Raw genomic sequence first — 23,955 nt, 5'->3', positions numbered from 1 at the left:
TTTATTTTATAGTTTTTTTTTTTTTTTTTTTTTTTTTTTTTTTTGAGACGGAGTCTCGCTCTGTTGCCATACTGGAGAGTAGTGGCAAAATCTCGGCTCGCTGCAATCTCTGACTTTGTGGTTCAAGTGATTCTCCTGCCTCAGACTCCTAAGTAGCTGGGATTACAGCCAACCGCCACCATGCCCAGTTAATTTTCGTATTTTTAGTAGAGACAAGGTTTCACCATGTTGTTCAGACGGGTCTCCAATTCCTGATCTTGTGATCCACCCACCTCGGCCTCCCAAAGTGCTGGGACTACAGGCGTGAGCCACCCCCGGGCCAGTCTCTACATATTTTTGATATAGGAGTTAATAAATTATTTAGACAGATAGTGACGGTAAGGAAATCCTCAGCAAAGTTTTCCTATTAATGAAAAGCAGCCCCCAAATCATTTTCTTTTCCAACAAAGATTAGCCTGTAAAATCGAGCTGCAGACATAGACAAGCAAGCTGGAAGCTCACATGGGTGAATGCCAGCAGTTGTGCCAATAGGAAACGGCTACCTGGAGCTGGGCATGTCCAACATGGCGGCTCCATCGTCCCTTCTCTTTGCCAGCCACGTGTACAGTAAGAAGCAGACAACATGGCGCCAGCCAGGTGGAAAGCCCATTTGCATAAGATTAGAGTGGAGTGACCAGTCTTCCCTGCATGCGATGTAAATGTCACACCTGGTCCAACCAATCTGTAGGCCCTACAGAAATCAGACACCACCTCCTCAAGCCTGCCTATAAAATCTGGGAGCCCCTATCTCTCACGAGAGACAGAGAGCTATTCTCCTTTCTCTTTCTTTTGCCTATTAAACCACCACTCCTAAACTCAATCTTTGTGTGTGTCCACGTCCTTAATTTTCTGGGCATAGGACAATAAATCCTCGGGTATTACCCCAGACAACAATGCTGCCTCATTTTTTAAAACTAATTTCATAAGCTCTGCAAACACAAGGTCTTAAAAAGTTGGTTAAAGCTCAGAGTGGTTCCTCTCCATGGAAATATTTAGTAAAAGGTGAAAGATTTATAAAATATTAAGGAAAATCAAAGTATTCAATGTTTGAAATTTTACAAATATGGTCATCACCTTGGTATTTGAGTCTTAAAATTGCTTTTCCTTACTTGATTCAAAATGCAGTTTCAATAAGCAGAACTTCTCTTAGTTAAAACTCTATCAACAAAGCATGATATGGAGATACTGAAAACTGAAATTTTTACATTATTTTATATTAATACATATTCATCTGTATTACTTTGGTTTCCTTCCTCTCAGTTTTAAAAAATGTGATGGGATAAACTTATGCAGAATACAGCATAAATATTATCTAGGGTCGGCATTGGGAATGAAGGGTAGACAAAAATGTGGAGGCCAGGAGCGGTGGCTCATGCCTATAGTTCCAGGGATTTGGGAGGCCAAGGTGGGAGGATCACTTGAGGCCAGAAGTTGAGACCAGCCTGGGCAATATAGTAAGATCCCATCTCTACAAAAAATTAAAAAATTAGCTGAGCATGGTGGTGCTTGCCTGTAGTCCCAGCTACTTGGGAGGCTGAGGTAGGAGGATTGCTTGAGCCCAGGAAGTGGAGACTGCAGTGAGCCAAGACCACGCAACTGCACTCCAGCCTGGGTGACAACATGAGACCGTCTCAAAATAAATAAATAAATAAATGAATAAAGAGTAAAGACTCATGGGATAAAAATTTGTTCCACAGAATTTACAAAACACAACTGTGATCAAATCACTGCTGGGTGCATTTCAATGCAGTTCAGTCTTAAAAGCCTGTGGTAGGAAGCCTGAGGTCCCCAGCAGAGGCTGTTTTGTATCAGAGAAAGATAATAAAGGGCAGGAGTCCAAGGACCCAGCTGTGAATGTCCCCCACCCTCAGCAGAGTCCCTCCCAGCTCTGGCACTGGACTGTACCTTGCCCTTTGTGATTCACTTCCTTTGCCGCAATCACTTTATTCAAGACTGAAGTGAGTGGCTCATTCTCCCCAGTCACATGTGATGTTATCAAAGGTGACATGATGAGCTGCCGCTGGCGGATGTAGGTTTCCATCGCAATTCTTGGAAAAGAGAAATAAGAGGTAAGGTGGGAGGGGGAGAAAGGAAGTCTCTGCAGCACAACCTCAGATAATGGTGAGTCACATGGGAATAATTTGGAAATATCAACACTAAATACCCCTATTCTATCTTTCCTTAGTTTTCCATTTTGTGTCTATCTTAAATACTAAATTCACCTTGGAAATGACTTGAGGCAAAGAGAGAGGAAAAAAACCCCAAGAGGACACTTAACTGGTGGCAAAAGGTTAGCAACTAAAATCAGAGGCAAAGCTCCGTGCTCTGTCAGAGGCAGAAGAGACTACTGCAATAGAATTGAAGACAGAGCACCCACAGGAGGGGCAGGAGCCCCCAGGTCTACTTCTATTTGATAGTGAGCTCTGCAAGAGGCTCCCTTTGGGCCTCAGTTTCTCCATCTGTAAGAGATGGTCTAGGATCCCATGCCTGTTAAGGCTTCTGTCTAGTGTCAACCCCCTATGTATGAGCACGGTGTATATGCCTGGTGTCTGGCAGATGTTCTCAGATTTCTATGTGATGACAAGCTAGATCTTGGCATGAGTGCTGCCAAACAAACTCCACTTGAGTGACCTTATCAGGCTGTGGCTCATAAAGGGCCATCAAAGAACCAAACACAGCCCCCATTCTACTGAAGGCAGAAGCACGATCAGCAACTGCACCTCAGCGGGCAGTAGTACAACAGTCTCCTGTCTCCTCTGTCCGCTGCATGTAGGCCAGTTTTCTCCACAGGGTTCCCTGCACCCTGACAATAAAACACGCTGCAATATGTGACGGGCAAATGGGATTGCTATAGTCTTGAGTTCCTGTTTTTTACAAATGTCTCTCTCTAAATGGACGTGCAGAATACACATACCACACTCTCCCACTGGAAAACACTGTAAAGTTTTTGAAGTAGGTTATGGCAGTGCTTGCCGTAAATCTTAGGCATTCAATGCCAGAGGCTGCAGTCTACATCGTAAATACTTCACTGTGGCTGTTGGCGGCACAGTGAGCAGTAATCAAATTAAGGCAGGGTTCGTCATGGACTCAAAGTGTGGATTATGCAGTGGGGACAATCTCAGGTCTAAGTATTGTGATATGGTTGCTGGAGGAAAGCTGGTTCAGAAATTAAGCAGGAGGCACATCACCACCAGCAAATATACAGATGACTGTTTCAGACACCTTTCATATCCATGAAGGCCACTCCTATTACGTACATATAATTTTAAATACAAATATAACACATTCATAGTACTATAATATATATGGTACAGCATTTATATCTAGTAAGTATTATATATATATTTATATTTATTCAATATACAGTCATATGCCTAACAATGTTTCAGTCAAGGACAGACTGCATAGATGACCGTGGTCCCATAAGATTATAAGGGAGCTGACCAGGCATGATGGCTCACACCTGTAATCCCAGCACCTTGGGAGGCCGAGGCAGGTGGATCACCTGAGGTCAGGAGTTCGACATGAGCCTGACCAACATGGTGAAACCCCGTCTCTACTAAAAATAGAAAAATTAGCCAGGTGTAATGGCATGCCCCTGTAATCTCAGCTACTCGGGAGGCTGAGGCAGGAGATTTGCTTGAACCCAGGAGGTGAGGTTGCAGTGAGCAGAGGTCACGCCACCATACTCCAGTCTGGCCAACAAGAGCGAATCTCCATCTCAAAAAAAAGATTATTAATGGAGCTGAAACATTCCTATTGCCTAGTGATGTTATAGCTGTTTTAACATCTCAGCACAACTCATTACCTTTTCTATGTTTAAATACGTTTAAAGACACAAATAGCACTGTGTTACAATTGCCTGCAGTATTCAGCACAGTAGCATGCTGGACAGGTTTACAGTCTAAGAGCAATAGGCTATACCATACAGCCTAGGTGTGTAGTAGTCCATACATTCCGGGTGTAAGTGCACTCTGTGGTGTCTACACAATGACAAGAGAGCCTAGCGACATGTTTCTCAGAACATATCCCTGCCATGAAGTGATGTATGATTGTATTTAACATATCTATAAATGTAATTAACAAATTAACATTGTATTAAATTCAACATATTTATTAAATATACTTAAACATATTTATATATTATATAATACATATTTATATAGGTGTGTGCATACAGTGTTTTATATTATACACAAAACAAGAGCAGCATTCATGGAGATGAAAGTTATCACATAATTAACTTCAGCACTGTGCTACATAAAATATTTGTCCCGCCTTGGAAGGTCAATATATAGGTGGTAGCATACAAGGTAAGTGCATTTTATTTTTTAATTCTTTTATTTTATCTATTTTTACTTTATATTTTATCTAAGACAGGGTATGGCTCTGTCACTCAGGATGAAGTGCAATGGCCATATTTTAAAAATAATTCATAGTAGCCTCTGGATAAAAGAGATAAGTACTACTGAGCATGAGCTATTTGTACTATTATGTTTAGAAACTGGTCCAAAGGTGTGGACTTAACATTGAAAGATTAAAATTTTTATATTTTATATATTACATATAATCTATATTTTTGTATAAAAAAAAGACAACAGGAAAACAAAAACAGAGGCAAAATCACCAAGAGTTACATCAACAGAAATAATCACTGTTAATCATGGAATATATTTTTCAAAATATCTAAATTTTAAGGCTTTTAATGCATTGTAACAATTTATATTCCTATAAGTAATGTATGTCTCTTTATATCTACCTAAACACTAAAATGTGGTCAAGATAAAAACTAAACCTTGATGTTTCAATTTGCATTTCACTCATCCTCAATAAATGTACAACGCCATTTCTCTGTGTGTGTGTGTATTCCCTTCGTGTCCTTATTAATTTCTATTAGTTTTTTATATATTACAAATACTCATCCTTTCTCAAACACACTGCAAAGATTGTATGGATTTTTTTATATGTATAAGTTCTTTACAATTTTTGGGTGGTTAAATCTATCAATTTTTCTTTTTTTGGCTGAATCTTTAAAATGGCCTCCTTCTCATTACTACCATATAAAACTTCTATTTTCCTGCTAACATTTTAAGATTCTAGCTCTTATAGTTGTATGTTTAATCATCTAAAATTTACACTGGCGTAAGTTGTGAGACTAGAATCTAATCTTAAATGGCTAACTTTCTCCAAAAAAAATTTTTTTTGCATCGTATCTTTCTCCACTAATTTGTGATATCATTTGTAAACAAATATATGATTCTGGCTGGTTTGTGGAATTCTCAGTTTGTTCTACTTGTCTGCAGTGGCAGCCGCAAGTGAACTGAGATGATGCCCTCTGACTGGCACAATGGCCCCTGGTGGGAGTTGGTCCTGGCAATGCTCTCGGCCTCCGCTAGGCCTACACTGTCTAAGCAGGTGCTGGAGCAGGTCACGACGTTCACACTTGCACTTCTTCAGAGTGACATGGCTTGAATCTGCTCCCAACAGCTCCTCAATGGCCTACCCATGGCTCCAGCTCCTGCAGCTCAATATGGAGGGCCTTAGAGAAGCTCTGCAGGGATCCTTTCACACACTCCCAGGATGGCTTTCCCCTGACATGCAGGAATGCCAGCCCATGGGTGGGTCAGCCCTTCACTCTCTCATCTCCTAATCCCTTGCTTCAGACAGTGTGGCCCTCAGACCAGCTACATCAGCATCACCTGGGAGCTTGTCAGAGGCAGAACTCCCCTGCAGCCTAACAAGCTCCCCTGATTCATATGCATGATGTAGTCTGAGAAGCCCTATGCTAGCCCACATGATTCTGTGTCTTCCATGATGCCTGTTTCATGCAATAGACTGCACATATACTTTGGCACTGGTGACACAAGGACGGTACCACTCTCTGCATTCCAGTGCAGACGGATACTTGCCCTATTCTATTCCTTTGGTCCTTTCTATAGAATCAGGGAAGTTCAGTTTACCCTCTTCAAAGGGAGTCCAACATCAAGGACTTTGAACAAAGTCCTTTTCTGTTCAGCTCCTATCTGACAATCTTGCAGCTTAGAATCCTTCCTTCTCTGAGAAAATGGTTTCTAGCACCTGTTTCTGTGTTAACACACAATTGAATGGCTAATCCAGGTCTCAAGTCATCTGGGACACATGCCAAAGTACTTACTGCTGAAAGGGAATAAAATGCTGCTTTTCTTCATCATCCACCTTCCCATGTATGATATCAGTAATATCCATCACTAGGAAAAAGACAAACTTCATTAAAGAAACTAATTGCTTCATGCCTCAGTAAGTTACTATGGAAAAGGACAGGATCAGCAAACATAAAACACTGGAGGAAGAAAGGTACCAAGCAGGGACTTTTTTTTAGATTTCTTTGCCAATGGTGATTCCCAGTATACCCAGTCCAGCAAAATAGTGACTCATGAGGTGCTGAGGAAGGGGTCTGGGTTTTACTGGATCAATTTTGCAGACTACCCACTTTCAAAACTCTACAAGATCGAGTTGCTAGATTCTTCTCCTTTTCTTTTAAAGATGAAGTCTTGCTCTTTTACTTAGGTTGGAGCGCAGTGGCGCAATCTTGGCTCACTGCGACCTCCACCTCCCCTGTTCAAGCAATTCTCCTGCCTCAGCCTCCCAAGTAGCTGGGACTACTACAGCGCATGCCACCATGCCTGGGTAACTTTTGTATTTTTTTAGTATAGACAGAGTTTCACCATGTTGGCCAGGCTGTTCTTGAACTCCCGACCTCAGGTGATCCGCCCGCCTCAGCCTCCCAAACTGCTGGGATTACAGGCATTAGCCATCGTGCCCTGCCCGAGTTGCTAAATTCTTGAGAAATTTAACATCAGGTTACTTTTTAGTAAGTCTGGAACCAAAGGTCCAGGAGCAGAATTGTGACATTTCCTTGATCGTTTTCGATCTATGAGCAATCAAAATGTCAATGTAAGGCCCAAACTGTATTTCCTCAATTGAACAAACTACAGAGGAAGATGCTGGCCTTTTTGGCAGGTTCTGGGGTTTGATGTAAGCCAAGGAGCCTCTCTGAAAGCATTTAGAAACAAACACAACATTGTCTTCGAAGAGTTAATTTCCTAGACAGGCAAACCACTTCCCAGCGAGTATTTTATTCCACTAAAATCAATATGCAGACCCAGACAGGGAGGATTCCAATAGTCACAACTTAGGTTCTACTGTGTATAAGACACAGTGTTGGGCACTAAGGGGGAAAGAAAGGAGGGAGCGTGGGCTAGGTGAGGACACAGAAACCATGCAAAGAAAACGGGCAGTGCCAGGCAGTAAATGCTGCGTGTCTGATACTGATGACGACAACGTGATCCATCTCTTACTATCTCTGGGCCTTCTTCCCACCTTTCTTCCTCCTTTCCTCCTTCCCTCCCTCTGTTTTCAAAATTGTGGTAAAACACACATAACATAAAATGTACCATCTTGCCCATTTTAAAGTATACAGTTCAGTGGTATTAAGTGTATTCACATTATTGTGCAACCATCATCACCTTCTATCTCTAGAACTTTTTCATCTTCCCAAATGGAAACTCAATACCCATTAAACACTAATTCCCCATTCCCCCCCTCTAGCCCCTGGCACTCACCACTCTATGCTGTCTCTACGAATTTGACTACTCTAGGTGCCTCACATAGGTGGGATCATACAATATTTGTCTTTTGTGTCTGGCTTATTTACTTAGTGTAAAGTCCTCAAGGTTCATTTACGCTGTATGTAGCATGTGTCAGAATTCCCTTCCTGTTTGAGTAATATTCCATTGTGCGTACACACCACAGTTTCTTTGTCCATTTATGCACTGGTGGACACCTAGGTTACTTCCACCTTTTGCATATTGTGAATAATACTGCTACAAACATGGGTGTACAAATATCTCCTCCAGACCTTGCTTCTGATTGTTTTGAAGCAGGGCAGCTGGATCATCTGCTAGTTCCATGTTTAATTTTTGAGAAATTGCCATGCTATTTTCCATAGCACTGCACTATTTCACATTTGTCTCTGGGTCTCTCTTGTACCTGCCACTCCAAAAGGTCTTCGGAGTCCACAGGTGTGCTTCTTGCCTTCCTTCAGCTCCATGTGGCCCACGCGGACAATCTGGCACACGAGGCTGACACGGGGCCGGATGAGGTCCATGCTGCTGAGGTCCTAAAGGGGCAGAGAAAGTGCAAGAGGAGGTAGGGCTGGACCACTCTGTCCCCCGTGTCTCTTTTCTCTTTACCCTCTACAACAAAATCCTGTTCAGACCTTATTTCTCAATGCTGAAATACCAGAATGACTCTCTTCTTCCCCATCTCCATGCAAGAGCTATTATGGCATCAGAGAACATGACTTTGTGCTTGTAAACAAGTGCTTTTTTGTTCCCCGGTTCCTACTTCAAATTTACAAATCAGATCATAGTCCGTCGGAAGTCTCCAGTTCATCAGCTTAAGCAGGGTATTGAAAAAGCAGGGCCCTCATCATTGCGACTGTATAGCCTTCTTGAATGTATCTCAGTACAGGATGCATTTCAGCATCAAATGAAGTAAAAACTTGTGTAACATTGACATTTACTGGGTATCCACACAAGTCTGTGACATTTCATTTCCTCTTCAAAACAAGCCCGTGAGGCAACTATAAGACAGGCATTGCTTTATGGGATTATTCACCTGATTTATGAGAGGTCTCCATTGAGAGCTTATCAGTGTATACTGAATCATGACAGAAGTGTCAATGAAATATCTATTTCTCTTGTAGCTAGGGTTTTACACTTGTCTGCTTTTTTTTTTTTTTTTTTTTTGATAAGGTCTCCCTATGTTATCAAAGCTGGCTTTGAACGTCTGGGCTCAAGGCATCCAGCTGCCTCGGCCTCCCAAAGTACTGGGATTATAGACATGAGCCACCACGCCCGGCCATTATTTGTATTCTTAAGGATGGGTGAGTAAACCCAGGAATGAGCTGATATCTCTCATTCAATTCAACTTCAGAAAAAAAATTAATCACATCTCAAATTGGTTATATGAAACAGCTGCCCAAGCTCTCTTTACCAAAGCAAGAATCACTTTTAACATAATCATTCCAAATCCAGCCTCTGTAATTTAGTTAACTCAGGTCTCCAAGATATCCATCAATGATAACGTCCACCCTGCATTTCTACTCTAGGTCTGCAAGGCTTCTGTTAATGGAAAAATAAAGACTCCAGGTGACTAGTTACATGTACTGTGGCGCATTGACAGAGTAGTCCCCCCTTGTCTGTGATGAATATGCTCCGAGACCCCCGGTGGATACCTGAAACCAAAGACAGTACCGAACTCTATATGTGCTGCTTTTTCCTATACATACATACTTATAAAGTTTTACCTTTTCACTTAAAGGAAGCACGCTTCTCTTTGGCATATCCGAACTGGCAGCATCACTCCTCTTCTACTTTGAGGTCATTTTTCCTTTTTTAAATTCTTTAGTAGCGACAGGGTTTTACCATGTTGCACAGACTGGTCTCAAACTCCTGAGCTCACATGATCCTCCCACCTCAGCCTCCCAAAGTGCTGGAATTACAGGCCTGGGTCCGTGTGCCTGGATTGATTATCGTTTATTATCTGTCTTACCCATCAGGACAAAAACTGCTTTTTCCCCCTGATTTTTCATGGATATATCTCAAGTGTCTAAATCAGTGCCTGGCATTGAAGTACATGTTGAATAAATGGGTGGGTTATTCCTGCTGGGGGATTGATGATTTTTCCTTTAACCTTTTCATTTTGTATGTTTCCCACATATTCATTATGTGAATATGTTCATACCACAAACAAAGAGAATGATTAAACAGAAGGGAGGACTTACAGTAAACACTGCTTGGAGGTTATTGAGCTTCTCTATTTCCTTAGGCATCCCGTTACTGCCCCAACGAATTAGATAGTTCTCACTGGCAAAGGAAAACAAATTACTCTTAATGAGAGGCTAACAGACTTACAAGGGAAGGAGGAAGGGCCAGAAATGCTCAGTGAAATTCAACAGGCCAGTGTGAAAAGAGCTGAGTTGGGAACTGGGACCACACAGATGGCCACCACCGGGTGTCCTGGCATTAGAGAAGCGTCCCTGCTGTGGCTCTGCAAGGCATGCCCCGCACAGATACAGGACACCCACTGCTCCTGATGGGCACACACACGGTACAGCTTATGGGATGCTGTAGTCCGGGTTGTCCTTCCATCTCAAAATCTTTGAATAGAAGTTTCAGCTTTGCTGAATTAATAATTTAATTTTAGGTGGGGCACAGTGGCTCATGCCTGTATTCCCAGCACTTTGGGAGGCCAAAGCGGGTGGATCGCCTGAGGTCAGGAGTTCGAGACCAGGCTGGCCAATATGGTGAAACCCCGTCTCTACTAAAAATACAAAAATTCGCGGGGCATGGTGGCAGGTGCCTGTAATCCCAGCTACTTGGGAGGCTGAGGCTGGAGAATCACTTGGACCTGGGAGGCGGAGGTTACAATGAGCTGAGATCGTGCCATTGCACTCCAGCCTGGAAGACAAGAGCTAAATTCCGTCTCAAAAAATAAAAAATAAAAAAAGAATTTAATAACAGTCATTCCAAATCTATCCCCTGTAATTCACATTATGACATTAAAATATATATATAGTTTAAAGAAACAATTGTAAGCAATTACTTTTAACTATCTTCTCAAAAATAAATTCTCCATTTTCTTAGCTGATAAACAGTAGTGCCACTGTAGAGCTGAACAGTGCCCACTGCACTCCTTAGAGTCTTAAAAAAGTTTTTTCTTAATAGACATTATTTTCTTAGAGCAGTTTTGGCTTTGCAGCAAAGTTGAGCTGAAAACAGAGTCCCATAACATATTCTCTCCCCTCAGACACAACTTCCTTTGCTATCAACATTCTCCTGACCAGAGTAGTAACATTAGTTAAAACTGATGAAGCTACATTGACATATCATTTACCCAAAGTCCACAGTTTACATAAGGGTTCCCTCTTGGGTCCAACGTCCTGTGCATTTACACAAATTCATAATGGCATGTATCCACCACCATAGCATCATACAGAATAGTGTCGTTGCTCTAAAAATCCTCTGTGCTCTGCCTATTTATCCCTCCCTCACCTTCCCATGCAGCATCTTGAATTCTTTGTTCCCATCTCCAAGTCCTAATGAGTTTTATGTGATCTCTAAATCCCAGGGAGTATACGAACTGGCCACATTGTTCCAGTAGTGACATATGAAGGCTTCACAGCCCATATGATTTTACATTCTACTGCTTAGAAATCTTCCCTGCTTCCCTATTTTCTCTTCTCAAATCTGGCAAAGAGCTGCCCGGGTAGGGGTCGGGGAAGGCTGGGTATCTTTGCTAGGTCAGCAGCAGGGGATCTGGGTCTCTGCTACCTGATAAAAGTAGACTGGTCTGGGTCATAGAGGGCCATAAACAACTCTGCATCTTCCCCGATGTTGCAGACAAAGTTCTTGAAGTTCACATAGAGGCCATAGGTGTGGATGGTACTGAAGATGGACTGGCCCCGCGAGTCGAGGTTCTGCAGGATTGACTGAACAAAGATGGAACAGAGAAAAACATTTTGATTTTGGCAAATGGGAAATGTTGGCAAAAAAAAAAAAATATATATATATATATTAGCCTGCAAATGGCAGGCAGCCTGGGCACAGTGGCTCATTCCTGTAATCCCAGTGCTACTAGAGGAGTTTGAGACCAGCCTGGGCAACACAGCAAGTCTCTGTCCCTAAAAAATTTTGTTTTAAAAATTAGCTGTGCCTGTAGTCCCGGCCACGTGGGAACAGAAGAGGCTGCAGTGAGTGAGCTAGGATGGAGTCACTGAACTCCAGCCTGGGCAACCAAGTGAGACCCTGTCTCAATCAATCAGTTGATTAATCAATAAATAAAAAACAAAACACAGTCAGATAACATCCAAGAGGAAATGCATTTGCTAAGAAAAAGTGTATGTAAGCAGACAAATGCAGTGAGCAAAATATAATCATTATAATTTCAGTGATCAAGACTATCCTGTTCAGGGCCTTGAACCCAAGACATTAAAAGAATTGCTGTCTAAAAGGGATAATTCCAGGGTTTTGGTAGCTCCAAGAAGTGCTTGTCTTACACAGTAGCTTCTGAATGAAGCTCAAAAGCATGAACATCATGATCCATTATCCTGGATACAGAAATAACTCTCATTAAAAACAAAATATTCCACTGGAAAGGCTTTACCTTCAGACATGGCTTGCCACTGGATTCACAACACAAGTATTATCATGACCATGCTAAAGAAGTAAACACTACAAACCAACAAACCAAAGAAAACTGACACAAATCTTTACTCATCAGAACAGAAAGACTGAAAGAAAAACATATGGCAAAATTTCAATATGTTTGGGTCTGAGAAATCAAAATATGAATAACTTTTTTTTTTTTTTGAGACGGAGTCTCACTCTGTCGCCCAGGCTGGAGTGCAGTGGCGTGATCTTGGCTCACTGCAAGCTCCGCCTCCCGGATTCACGCCATTCTCCTGCCTCAGCCTCTCTTGCTTTGTTGCCCAGGCTGGAGTGCAGTGGTATGATTATAGTTCACTATAGCCTCAAATTCCTAGCCTCAAGTGATCCTCCTGCCTCAGCTTCCTGGGTAGCTGGGACTACAGTCATGCACTACCATGCCCAGCTAATTTTTTAAAAAAATTTTTGTAGACATGGGGTCTCACTATGTTGCTCTGTTGCCCAGTTGGTCTTGAACTCCTGGCCTCAAATGATCCACCTACCTTGGCCTCCCAAAGGGCTAGGATTACTGGCATGAGCCACCATGCACTGATTCTAATTTTTCTTTAATGTCTAATTATTACTTTCAAAGCCTTTCAAACACTTTATTTTAAAATATTATTTATTTTAGCCTGGGTGCAGTGGATCATGCCTGTAATCCCAGCACTTTGGGAGGTTGAGGAGGATGGATCACCTGAGGTCAGGAGTTTGAGACTGGCCCGACCAACATGGTGAAACCCCGTCTCTATTAAACATACAAAAATTGGCCAGGCTTGGTGGCTCACACCTGTAATCCCAGCACTTTGGGAGGCGGAGGCGGGTGGATCACAAGGTCAGGAGTTTGAGACTAGCCTGGCCAACATGGTGAAACCCCATCTCTACTAAAAAATACAAAAATTAGCTGAGCGTGGGCGTGGTGGTGGGTGTCTGTAATCCCAGTTACTCGGAAGGCTGATGCAGGAGAATAGCTTGAACCCTGGAGGCAGAGGTTGCAGTGAGCCAAGATCTGGCCACTGCACTCCAGCCTGGGTGACAGAGCAAGACTCCATAAAAAAAACAAACAAACAAACAAACAAATTAGCCGGGCGTGGTTGTGGGCGCCTGTAGTCCCAGCTTCTCGGGAGGCTGAGGCAGAAGAATCGTTTGAACCTGAGAGGCAGAGGTTGCGGTGAGCCAAGATAGTGCCACTGCACTCCAGCCTGGGCAACAAGAGTGAAACTCTACCTCAAAAATAAATAAATAAATAAATATAGATAAATAAATACTATTTATTTATAATTGCAATATATGCAATGAATGCAAGAGATTACACATTTAAAAAGTCTCCCTCCCATCCAGTTTTCCTTCCCAGAGGACATCCATTAATAATTATTTCTTGTCTATTATTTCAGAGTTAGTCTATGTATATGGAAGCATAGATTTACATACATTTTTTTGAAACACAAATAACAGCATTTTTATATATACCGTTATGGATCCTGATCTTTTCACTTAATACGTATCTTTGTGATCTTTCCATATCAGAACATATATATATATATATATGTACCTGCCTCATCCTTTCTGCTGTTTCACTTTTAAAATGGGGACCAAACTACAGAACTAGTTTTGTTCTCAATGATTTCCCTTTCTTTCATTAAAAATCAAGGCAAAAATGGAACCTCAGTGGGCAGAATTTCACATTTGAGGAATTGTACCTTCTCTTCTTGGATCTTCTCCTCAATCCTTTTGGAGGCCACCTCATGGGCCTTGAAGAGGGCAACGGTGCTGGTTTCGTCGGGGTCTAGGATGTTCCCGTTGTCATCTCGCACCACCAGATCTAACCCCAGCATTCTGGAGAGAAAGGAGTAGTCAGCTGGTTCTCCTCACCAGGGGCAGACTTTTTACTGAGGAGTCCTCATCAAGGAGCCCAGAGGATCCATAGTTAGAAAGGGAGATGCTGGACAAGCCAAGGGAAGCACAGCTCACTGACTTTTCTCATTTCAGCTTCTGCCACCTTTCAACACTGTTACAAAACTCACTAGATGACGTGAGCCAAAGTCATAGAAGGATATGCAAATATGGTCCATAGATCCTCAAGAGAAAAGTAAAATTGGCACTGATTCTGACTAAATTCCTCTGGCCAATGCTTCTTGCCTGTAATCTTCTGTTATTATGAAGAGGAACTATGAAATGAAGAAAATACAGCATACAAAATTAAGATTCAACCTGTGTTTAATAAACACCTCCTTTGGCCAGGTGCCGTGGCTCACATCTGTAATCCTAGAACTTTGGGAGGCCGAGGCAGGCGGATTACTTGAGACCAGGAGGTCAAGACCAGCCTGGGCAACATGTTGAAACCCTATCTCTGCTAAAAATACAAAAATTAACCAGGTGTAGTGGCACATGCCTGTAGTCCCAACTACTTGGGGGGCTGAGGTGTGAGGATTGCTTGAGCCCAGGAAGTTGAGGCTGCAATGAGCCAATGTTGCACCACCGCACTCTAGCCTGTGTGAGAAAGCAAGACCGTGTCTGAAACAATAAATACATACATACATACATACCTCCTATATACACTTCACATACATTGACAGATCGTAACACCATGAGGTACGGTGGAGGTAATTGTTATTATTTCCATGATATGAGTAAAGAAACAGACCAAGTGGGCGTGGTCTCACTGTCTATTACATTGCTATGAAGGACTAATGAACAATTACTTGAGGGCTTGCCTTGATTTCCTTAATTCAAGATGGTCATAAAGGAGACAAGTGAAGTAAGTCCTGGCTTGCTGCTATCTCATACTCAGAGCATGGGCTCTGGTGTCATTTAGACCAGGATTTGAATCTTGGCTTGAATACTTGCTACCATTATGACCCTGGAGAATTTACTCAACTCTGCAAAACTTTGGTTTCTTCATCTGTATATATTCCTCACCCTTCGAGGTTGTTGTGAGAATTTATTTATTTTTATTTTTTTAGAGACAGCCTTAAACTCCTGGCCTCAAGCAATCCCTGTCTCAGCCTCCCAAGTAGCTGGAACTACAGGTTTACATCACCATGCTTAGCTAATTAAAAAAAAAAAAAAATTGTAGAGATGAGGTCTCGCTGTTACCCAGGTTAGTCATGAACTCCTGGCTTCAAGTGAGCCTCCCACTTCAGTCTCCCAAAGTGCTGGGATTATAGGCATAAGCCATTGCACCTGGCCCTGTTGTGAGAATTTAATAAGATAATGCATGTACGGCACCTAATATAATATGTAGCATACAGTAAGCTCTCAGCTTAAGCATAAATGTTAGCTCTTGATATGGTTTGGATTTATGTTCCCACCCAAATCTCACATTCGCCCCAGTGTTGGAAGTGGGGCCTGGTGGGAGGTGACTGGATCATGGGGGTGGATCCTTCATAAACGGTTTAACACCATCCCTTTGGTGCTGTTCTTGTGACAGAGTTCTCATGAGATCTGGCTGATCTCTCTTGCTCCTGCTCTGGCCATGTAAGATGTGCCTGCTTCCCCTTCTGCTATGATTGTAAGTTTCCTGAGGCCTCCCCAAAGGCAGAAGCTGGTATGCTGCCTGTGCAGCCAGCAGAACTATGAGTCAATTAAACCTCTTTTCTTATAAATTACCCAGTCTCAGGTATTTCTTTATAGCAGTGTGAGAATGGACTAATACAGCTCTTACTGCAGCAACTGGTAGAAACAAACACCTGGCTGTGAGTGAAGTTGTAGCTCTGCGTGTTCTTGGGAATACCAAGGGCCACATCGTGGGTGCAATCTCTCCCCTCAAGGCTTTTGTGCCCAAAGTGCACACAGAAGTAGAAAAAAATTTTGCTTAGGCTCAAGAAGTTGAGGACTGTGGTGGAATAGGATATTGCTATCCGAATACCCAGCATGCATTCCCGGCACCAAAGAGCAAGACTACTCAGGGATAACACTGAAATGTGCCAAGTCTTTGGGAAGAAAGCAAAAATGCCTCCTCTCCCTCCTCCCTGTTTTACAGCATCTCCATCAACTGATTTGATCTGGCAGGTTCCTTTCCATGGCAGCCAGACCCACAGGCCACCCAGACTCATGAACGATGGCCATGCTGGCTGCTCAGAGACTGGATCAGGAAGGCACTGACACAGCAGCTCCATTTCCTGAGCTACTTCCAAGAGCTGGAATGGGAAAGAAGTCATGTTCTGCTGTTTGTGGGGTGTGAACATCCTGTGCCAGAGATCACAGGACCTCCAGGCCAATGTCATGGCAACACACCAAATGACAGAAGTGTTCTATGTGCAATGGAGAGCTGCCTTATCCCAGCAAATTGGCCATTTATTTATTTATTTATTTGAGAAGGAGTCTCACTGTCACCCAGGCTGGAGTGCAGTGCCGTGATCTTGGCTCACTGCAACCTCCATCTCCTGAGGTCCAGCGATTCTTGTGCCTCAGCCTCCTAAGTAGGTGGGATTACAGACATATGCCACCATGCCCAGCTAATTTTTATACTTTCAGTAGAGATGGGTTTTCGTCATGTTGGCCAGGTTGGTCTCGAACTCCTGACCTCTGGTGATCTGCCCACCTCAGCCTCCGAAAGTGATGGGATTACAGGCATGAGTAACCTCACCTGGCCTAATTGGCCTTTTAATAAGTCCTCTGACACCGCAAGCCTGGCAGTGCAGCCACTGTGGGTATGGTCTTCTGGGTGTTCAAGTCGTAGGGGAGGGTACTATTAATTCCTAACCCTAAGAAGGCAGCATTAGATATGGTGAAAAAAGTCTTGGATTCAAATTGAACCTTTCCCATTTATTATCTATGTGACTAAGAAGTAAATCACTTAAGCTCACTTGGTCTGTTTCTTTATCCATAAGATGCAAATAGTAACAGCTACCTCAACCCTATGTTTTAAGATTATAATCAAGTAATGGATATGAAATGTACATAGAAGGTGTTTCCTAAATACTGGTTGAATCTGAATCTTGCATGGCATGTTCACTTCAGCTACTTCAGGATATAGTTGTCACAGTCTATGACATTTAAATAAGTGGGATAATGATCTGTATTTTAATAGGTCTCTGAGGGATATCCAAGAATTCTGAGATTGGAAAAGCAGGGTAGAGGAAGAGGAAAAAAATCACATATGCATAAGTTGAAGAAATTTAGAATGAAACTAGATTCCAAAAGAGTCACCAATAACAACTAACCAAGGAACCACTTCTGCCTTTTAAAAAAGAGCTGGTTAGGAGGCAAAAATCCCAGGCCACCATCGATTTGGATATATGACTGAATTTCTCATTTTCCTGAAGGCAGTGATATCTGCAGCCTGCATATGTGCCTGAGTTAATCAGAAGATTAATGAAGTGATTAACTCTGTAGAGGTGATTGTAGACATGATCAGCAGGCTACAAACATGTTTTACTACTCCTGCAAGTCTGCTTTTCATACTTTGTAGACAATGGTCCTGGTTAGGGGGAGATGAACAGAAAGAAAGAGAATCAGTCTGGTATTGATTTAGAATCCACTGTTAAGAACAAAAATAGATACAGTCCCAAGTATCTGAAAATGACAACTTCAGAGGCTTGGTCATTTTCAGGGTATTTTTAGTTTAGTTTAGTTTGTGAGACAGGGACTCACTCTGTTGCCCAGGCTGGAGTGTAGGCATGCAATCATGGCTCACTGCAGCCTTGAACCTCCAGGCTCAAGTGATCCTCCTACCTTAGCCTCCCGAGTAGGTGGGATGACAGGTGTGCGCCACCACACCCAGCCAATTTTCAAATATTTATTGTAGAGATGCGGCCTCGCTATGTTACCTGGGCTGGTCTCAAACTACTGGGCTCAAGTGTTCCTCAAGCCTCATCCTCGCAAAGTACTGGGATTATAGGTGTGAGCCACTGTGCCTAGCCAGGTTTTTTGTTTTTGTTTTCTTTATTTGGAGTGGAGCAGCCTCAATCCAAGCCCCATCTTTCCTGGTCATCTGTGACCTCCATGGGATCAGACATCCCGGAGTCTGGCCATGGAGGGAATTGTAACATTTTTTTCAACAAAATTAAATGTCTTCAAAGACAAAATGAGAGCAGTAAGCATTAGTCTTTGGCAACTCTAAGATCAAAAGTCTGCTGCAAACAGTGTCATTAGCTTGAACGTGCCCACTGTTTGCCAGGTTTTCAGTGAAAAGTCATCCCTGGTTTACCTACCTGTTCCCATGATCAATTTTGGCTGTGACTTTCTTCTTGAGCTCTGCCAGTTCGTCCTTGGGGAGCGTACCAGACAGGATCTGGGACCGCCACTCAATCAGGCTGTATGTCATCTGCTGCAGCTGGCGGAAGAGGGTGAGCTTGTTGTTCTAAGATGAGAAATAAGATGGAGAAAAGATTCTTAAAAAAAGGTGTGACAGAGGATGGGAACATCCTTAATTTATTCGTTTGTTTTTAACAGGAATGTCAGACAGATGAGAGGGAACATCTTTTGGCCGATTCTTTTTAATTTATTTTTTTGAGATGGAATCTCACTCTGTCACCTAGGCTGGAGTGCAGTGGCACAATCTTGGCTCACTGCTATCTCTGCCTCTCGGGTTCAAGCGATTCTCCTGCCTCAGCCTCCCCAGTAGCTCGGATTATAGGTGTGTGCCACCACACCTGGCTATTTTTTTTATTTTTAGTAGAGATGGGGTCTCACCATGTTGGCCAGGCTGGTCTCAAACTCATGGTCTCAAGTGATGGCCACCCACCTCAGCCTCCAAAAGGGCTGGGATTATAGGCTTGAGCCACCATGCCGGCCTGGCCGATTCTTTTTTTTTTTTTTTTTTTTGAGATGGAGTCTTGTTCTGTTGCCCAGGCTGTAGTGCAGTGGCATGATCTCAGGTCACTGCAACCTCCACCTCCTAGGTTCAAGCAAGTCTCCTGCCTCAGCCTCCCAAGTAGCTGGAACTACAGGCGCATGCCACCACACCCAGCTAATTTTTGCATTTTTAGTAGAGACAGGGTTTCATCATGTGGGCCAGGCTGGTCTCAAACCCTGACCCCAAGTGATCTGCCCGCCTTGGCCTCCCAAAGTACTGGGATTACAGGCATGAACCACCGTCCCTGGCCTGATTCTTTATAAGGTGTTATTTAATCAATCAAGTCATACAGTAACCTGCATGCTTCCAGGGATTTTAAGAAAACATATTAATAGGAATGGCTTTGTCCTGAGCCATTTCTATACCCTCCCCTCTTGCAACTGTGGAAACTGGTGATTGTAGGGTGGACACTGGGTCATACATCATAAACATATCAAATCTTCCACGTACCCTAAAACTCTAGCCATGTCCCTCCTGGGTTTAAAGCCCTCCAGTGAGTTTCAATGTCCTCCAGACACAGTGGATCACACAAGAGATCCTTCCATATCTTGACTCTTCTGCACATTCCCAGCTGCATTTCATATCAGTCTTCACCCCAACAATCTACGTTCCCTTCCATGCAAAGCCACGTCCCTTTCTCTCCAAGGCTCCAGATCCTCTCAATATGTTACTTCCTCTTTTGTCCTCTTTCTCCAAATCTACCCCCACCTCTATCCTTTTCTGACTCACACTACACCCTCTGCCAACTGGTAATTCTGACTTCTTCAGTCTCAACTTAGATGTCTCTACCTTGAAACTTCAACTTCAGGTTAGCAGTCCCACCCACAGTGCCAAGAATTTGCTCCCATGATAGCACGGAGAACCCTGGATTACACTGGCTCATCTGCCTCCCTGCTTAGCTGGTAGGCCCTTATAGGACAGAGAGCCTGTTCATTTGTGTGTCCCTAGTATACAGGCGGTACAAGTAGGCACTCTAGCAAATGTACTGAGTGAATTATGAATGGAGAAATAATTATAATTTCAGAGATAAGAAATACTAAAAAATATAATTTTAAATATTAAAGTCCCCATTTCCCCAGACAATTGTTAGACCATTCACATATTAAACTGTTAATCTTGGTTTAACTAGTAACTCACTGTAACCAAACTAAATTACCTTACAACTAACTAATCATTTGTTTTTCAATCATTTTCAAATCAAATACTTGACATCTAAGCCATCACAACCTTCTAAATCAAGCTTGTCCAACCTGCGGCCCAATACAACTTCATAAACGCTCTTAAAACATCATCATATTTTTTTGCAATTTTTGTTTTTTAGCTCATCAGCGATCATTCGTGTTAGTGTATCTCATATGTGGCCCAAGACAATTCTTCCAATGTGGCCTAGGGGAGCCAAAAGATTGGATACCTCTGATCTAAATGATTGACTGCTTCATTTTAATTTTTTTTAAGTCAAGGAGCATGTACTATGTGCTGGAAATAAATTTTCTGCCCTCAAGGATCTAACATTCTAGAGAAGGAAAGACAGCAATAAGAAAGTAAATATATACGCCATATATTATATCATAATGTATATACACACATGAGATAATTTCTGATGATGAAAAATGCAAGAAGAAAAATAAATAGGACAATATGATCTTGTGTATTTAGGGGAAGGATGTTACTTTAGGTACAGTGTTCAGAGAAAAGTCTTCTGTGTATCACTTTTGAGATGTTAGTTAAACAAAACCCCGTAGAACTCCACTCAATCCATATATACTATGAATCCATTTCTTTCTTTCTTTCTTTTTTTGAAACGGAGTTTTGCTCTTGTTGCCCAGGCTGGAGTGCAATGGCATGATCACAGTTCACTGCAACCTCTGCCTCCCGGGTTCAAGCAATTCTCCTGCCTCAGTCTCCCAAGTAGCTGGGATTACAGGCATGCACCACAACGCCCAGCTAATTTTGCATTTTTGGTAGAGATGGGGTTTCTCATGTTGGTCAGGCTGGTCTCGAACTCCCGACCTCAGGTGATGTGCCCTCCTCAGCCTCCCAAAGTGTTGGGATTACAGGCGTGAGTCACTGCACCCGGCCCCATTTCTTTCTTCTTTATAGTTGAAAGTCATTATATAGTAATATAACCATATACTTCCGAAATTATAGGAAAACATTATTCTTATCTGCTATAAAAACAACGCACACGGGCTGGGCGTGGTGGCTCACGTCTGTAAGCCCAGCGCTTTGAGAGGCCGAGGCAAGAGGATCACTTGAGCCTCAGAGTTTGAGACCACCCTGGGCAACACAGTGAGACCTTATTTCTGTAAAATAAACAAAAAAACTCCACAAAACAATGCACACAGAGAGAGAGATGCTGACACCTCTACAACAATCTTCTCTAGTGATGTCCTTCTATGACGATCCTAGGGACACAGATTCCTGGACCAGGTGTTGACTAGAAACAGGGCTGAAAACATCCAAAATTCTCATTAACAAAGAATAAACGAGGAGGAAAGAGGCCTTGGTGTAAAGTAGGGGGCAATGAACAAAACGGAGATTAGCAGAGTGTGATGAAACCCTAACAGAAGTTCAAAGTTCTGTGGCAACACAAAGGAAAGAGATGAAGAACCCATTTATCTGTGATTGCAATGTGCTCTGTTAACACCGCTGACCTTAAAAAACACAGAAAGCAAAGCCTGTTTAAAATTTTGAAACTACCTACATTTACTGCTTTTAGAATTTTCTGAATTGCCTCTTCCTCATCCCCCAGTCCTTAGCAAAACATTAAAATGAAGCTTTTAAAGGTACTATTTTTAATGAGCAAAGGTAAAACCCTGCTTTTTTCCTTCAATCCTATGTAAAATGTTTCCATTTCATTTTCTTCAAAAGTGGAAAAAGAAGTGAGAAATTAAGCCGATCAGTTTTTGCCTTTCAAAATTGCTAGGCAGAAAGAGACTCTTTTTTTCTTTCTTGCAATGCATTTGTCCACTTTTAGCTATTCAAAATGTTTTCTAATGTTAACATACTGCTTCTCATAATATGGTAAAGAAAGGGTTCAAAGGCTCCGGGGATCCTCTGTGTGAGACAGTGCTTTGTTTGGGGCACATGTGCACAAGTTCTTAGTCTCAATTATATTAGATGCTATTCGTGGCAATTTAATTATTGCCCATCCATACCAGCCTTGTCTGCCAAGTTCGTCCCCCAAGGAAGGATGAAGACAGTCATTCTTCTCTGATTCACTGTGCCAAGTGAATTCTGAATAGACAAGCTAGAACACACCAAAGGAAGCAATTTCCCCATTTACTTCAAGGAGATGGACTGTGTTGCTACATTCCTAAGAGCATTCTAAGCAAGATGTTTCACATAATAGCTGGTCCCTGACACTTCATGGGTTTTGGGGGAAGCATATGAGGACAGGTGAAGTGAAAACCAAACACTCACCAAAAGAGCATAGGCTGGCCGGGCGCAGTGGCTCACGCCTGTAATCCTAGCACTTTGGGAGGCGGAGGCAGGTGGATCACCCGAGGTCAGGAGTTCGAGACCAGCCTGGCCAACACGGAGAAACCCTGTCTCTACTAAAAATACAAAAATTAACTGCATGTGGTGGCAGGTACCTATAATCCCAGCTACTTGAGAGGCTGAGGCAGGAGAGGTTGAGGCAGGAGAATTGCTTGAATCCAGGAGGCAGAGGTTGCCGCGAGCTGAGATCACGCCATTGCACTCTAGTCTGGGTGACAAGAGAGAAACTCCATCTCAAAAAAAAAAAAAAAAAAAGCATGGGCTAAGCTCCTCTGAGGCTCTATTTTCTCCCCAGTTGCTCTCCTTCCAGCTCTTTCTCTCCTGAATCCCATACTGCCTAGGCCCGCCTATTCTAGAAGCCTTCTCGGTTATCTCTCGTCATCACTCACTTCAGCCTTTTCTGCATTATCAGCTACTGTCACACCATCCAAGAATTTCTGTGACCGTCTCCACAAGACATCAGAATCCTGGAACACAATAGGACTCAAAAACAAACTTAGACAGCTTAAATTTAAAATAACACTCTGTAATACTCTGCCTTCAATTTGAGTGAAGAATGGCTCCACAAAAAAAAGCAATCTGTATTTTTTTCAAGATAGCAAAGATATTCCTGCATTTGCTTAGAATTTCTCCCTCTTCTACTTGGAGATACCTGAGGCCTCACTTTTTATAGTTTTAGTCCAAATATAACATTTTTTTTAATGTAGTCTCGCTCTCTGTCACCGAAGTTGGAGTGCAGTAGTGCAATCTTGGCTCACAGCAACATCCACCTCCCGAGTTCAAACGATTCTCCTTCCTCAGCCTCCCAAGTAGCTGGGATCACAGGCATACGCCAACACAATGAGATAATTTTTGTATTTTTAGTAGAGACAGGGTTTCGCCATGTTGGCCAGGTTGGTCTCGAACTCCTGACCTCAGGTGATCCTCCCGTCTCGGCCTCCTGATGTTTATAACTTTTTTTAGAATGTCTAGAGATAAATACGAAGTCACAAGAAAAAACAGCTTTGCCTTCAATACTCACAGGAAAGCAGGAGTCATTCATTGAGTATTATAGAAATTTGAGGAGCCATTTAGATGATGGCCCACTGCACTGGGTGTCAGAAAACCTGGACTCTATTCTTCATTTTCCCAAGGAATGCAGACCACAGGGCTGGGTAGAATGGTTTGTGCCTACAATCTTAGCACTTTGGGAGGCTGGGGTAGGAGGATTGCTTGAGCCTAGGAGTTTGAGACCCGCCTGGGCTAAAGACTGTGTCTCTACAAAATGGCAAGACTCTGTCTCTACAAAAAATACAAAATTAGCCAGATGTGGTGGTGCACACCTGTGGTCCCAGCTACCGGGAAGGCTGAGGTGGGAGGATCGCTTGAGCC

The 23,955-nt window shown here is 42.7% G+C and overlaps 1 protein-coding gene and 1 non-coding gene across 2 annotated transcripts in view; both read right to left on the bottom strand.

The window, feature by feature from the left end:
* Nucleotides 1–23,955, bottom strand: part of DOCK5 (dedicator of cytokinesis 5) — a 233,633-nt gene that overhangs the window by 107,977 nt on the left and 101,701 nt on the right. The window contains exons 6-12 of the mRNA XM_025394592.1: nucleotides 18,440–18,588; nucleotides 13,985–14,120; nucleotides 11,415–11,572; nucleotides 9,866–9,947; nucleotides 8,068–8,197; nucleotides 6,194–6,266; nucleotides 1,945–2,087 (exon numbers count right to left, since the gene is read on the bottom strand). Coding sequence (XP_025250377.1) covers nucleotides 1,945–2,087; nucleotides 6,194–6,266; nucleotides 8,068–8,197; nucleotides 9,866–9,947; nucleotides 11,415–11,572; nucleotides 13,985–14,120; nucleotides 18,440–18,588 — 871 coding nt within the window. The remainder of the gene's footprint in view (nucleotides 1–1,944; nucleotides 2,088–6,193; nucleotides 6,267–8,067; nucleotides 8,198–9,865; nucleotides 9,948–11,414; nucleotides 11,573–13,984; nucleotides 14,121–18,439; nucleotides 18,589–23,955) is intronic.
* On the bottom strand, nucleotides 966–1,079 carry LOC112630932. Its single transcript, XR_003121037.1, has one exon. It is a non-coding gene; the product is annotated as a U5 spliceosomal RNA (small nuclear RNA).

This window comes from Theropithecus gelada, chromosome 8, assembly GCF_003255815.1.
Source record: "Theropithecus gelada isolate Dixy chromosome 8, Tgel_1.0, whole genome shotgun sequence".
In the NCBI taxonomy this organism is placed as follows: Eukaryota; Metazoa; Chordata; class Mammalia; order Primates; family Cercopithecidae; genus Theropithecus; species Theropithecus gelada.
This window is presented reverse-complemented; position numbering and strand designations above follow the sequence as displayed.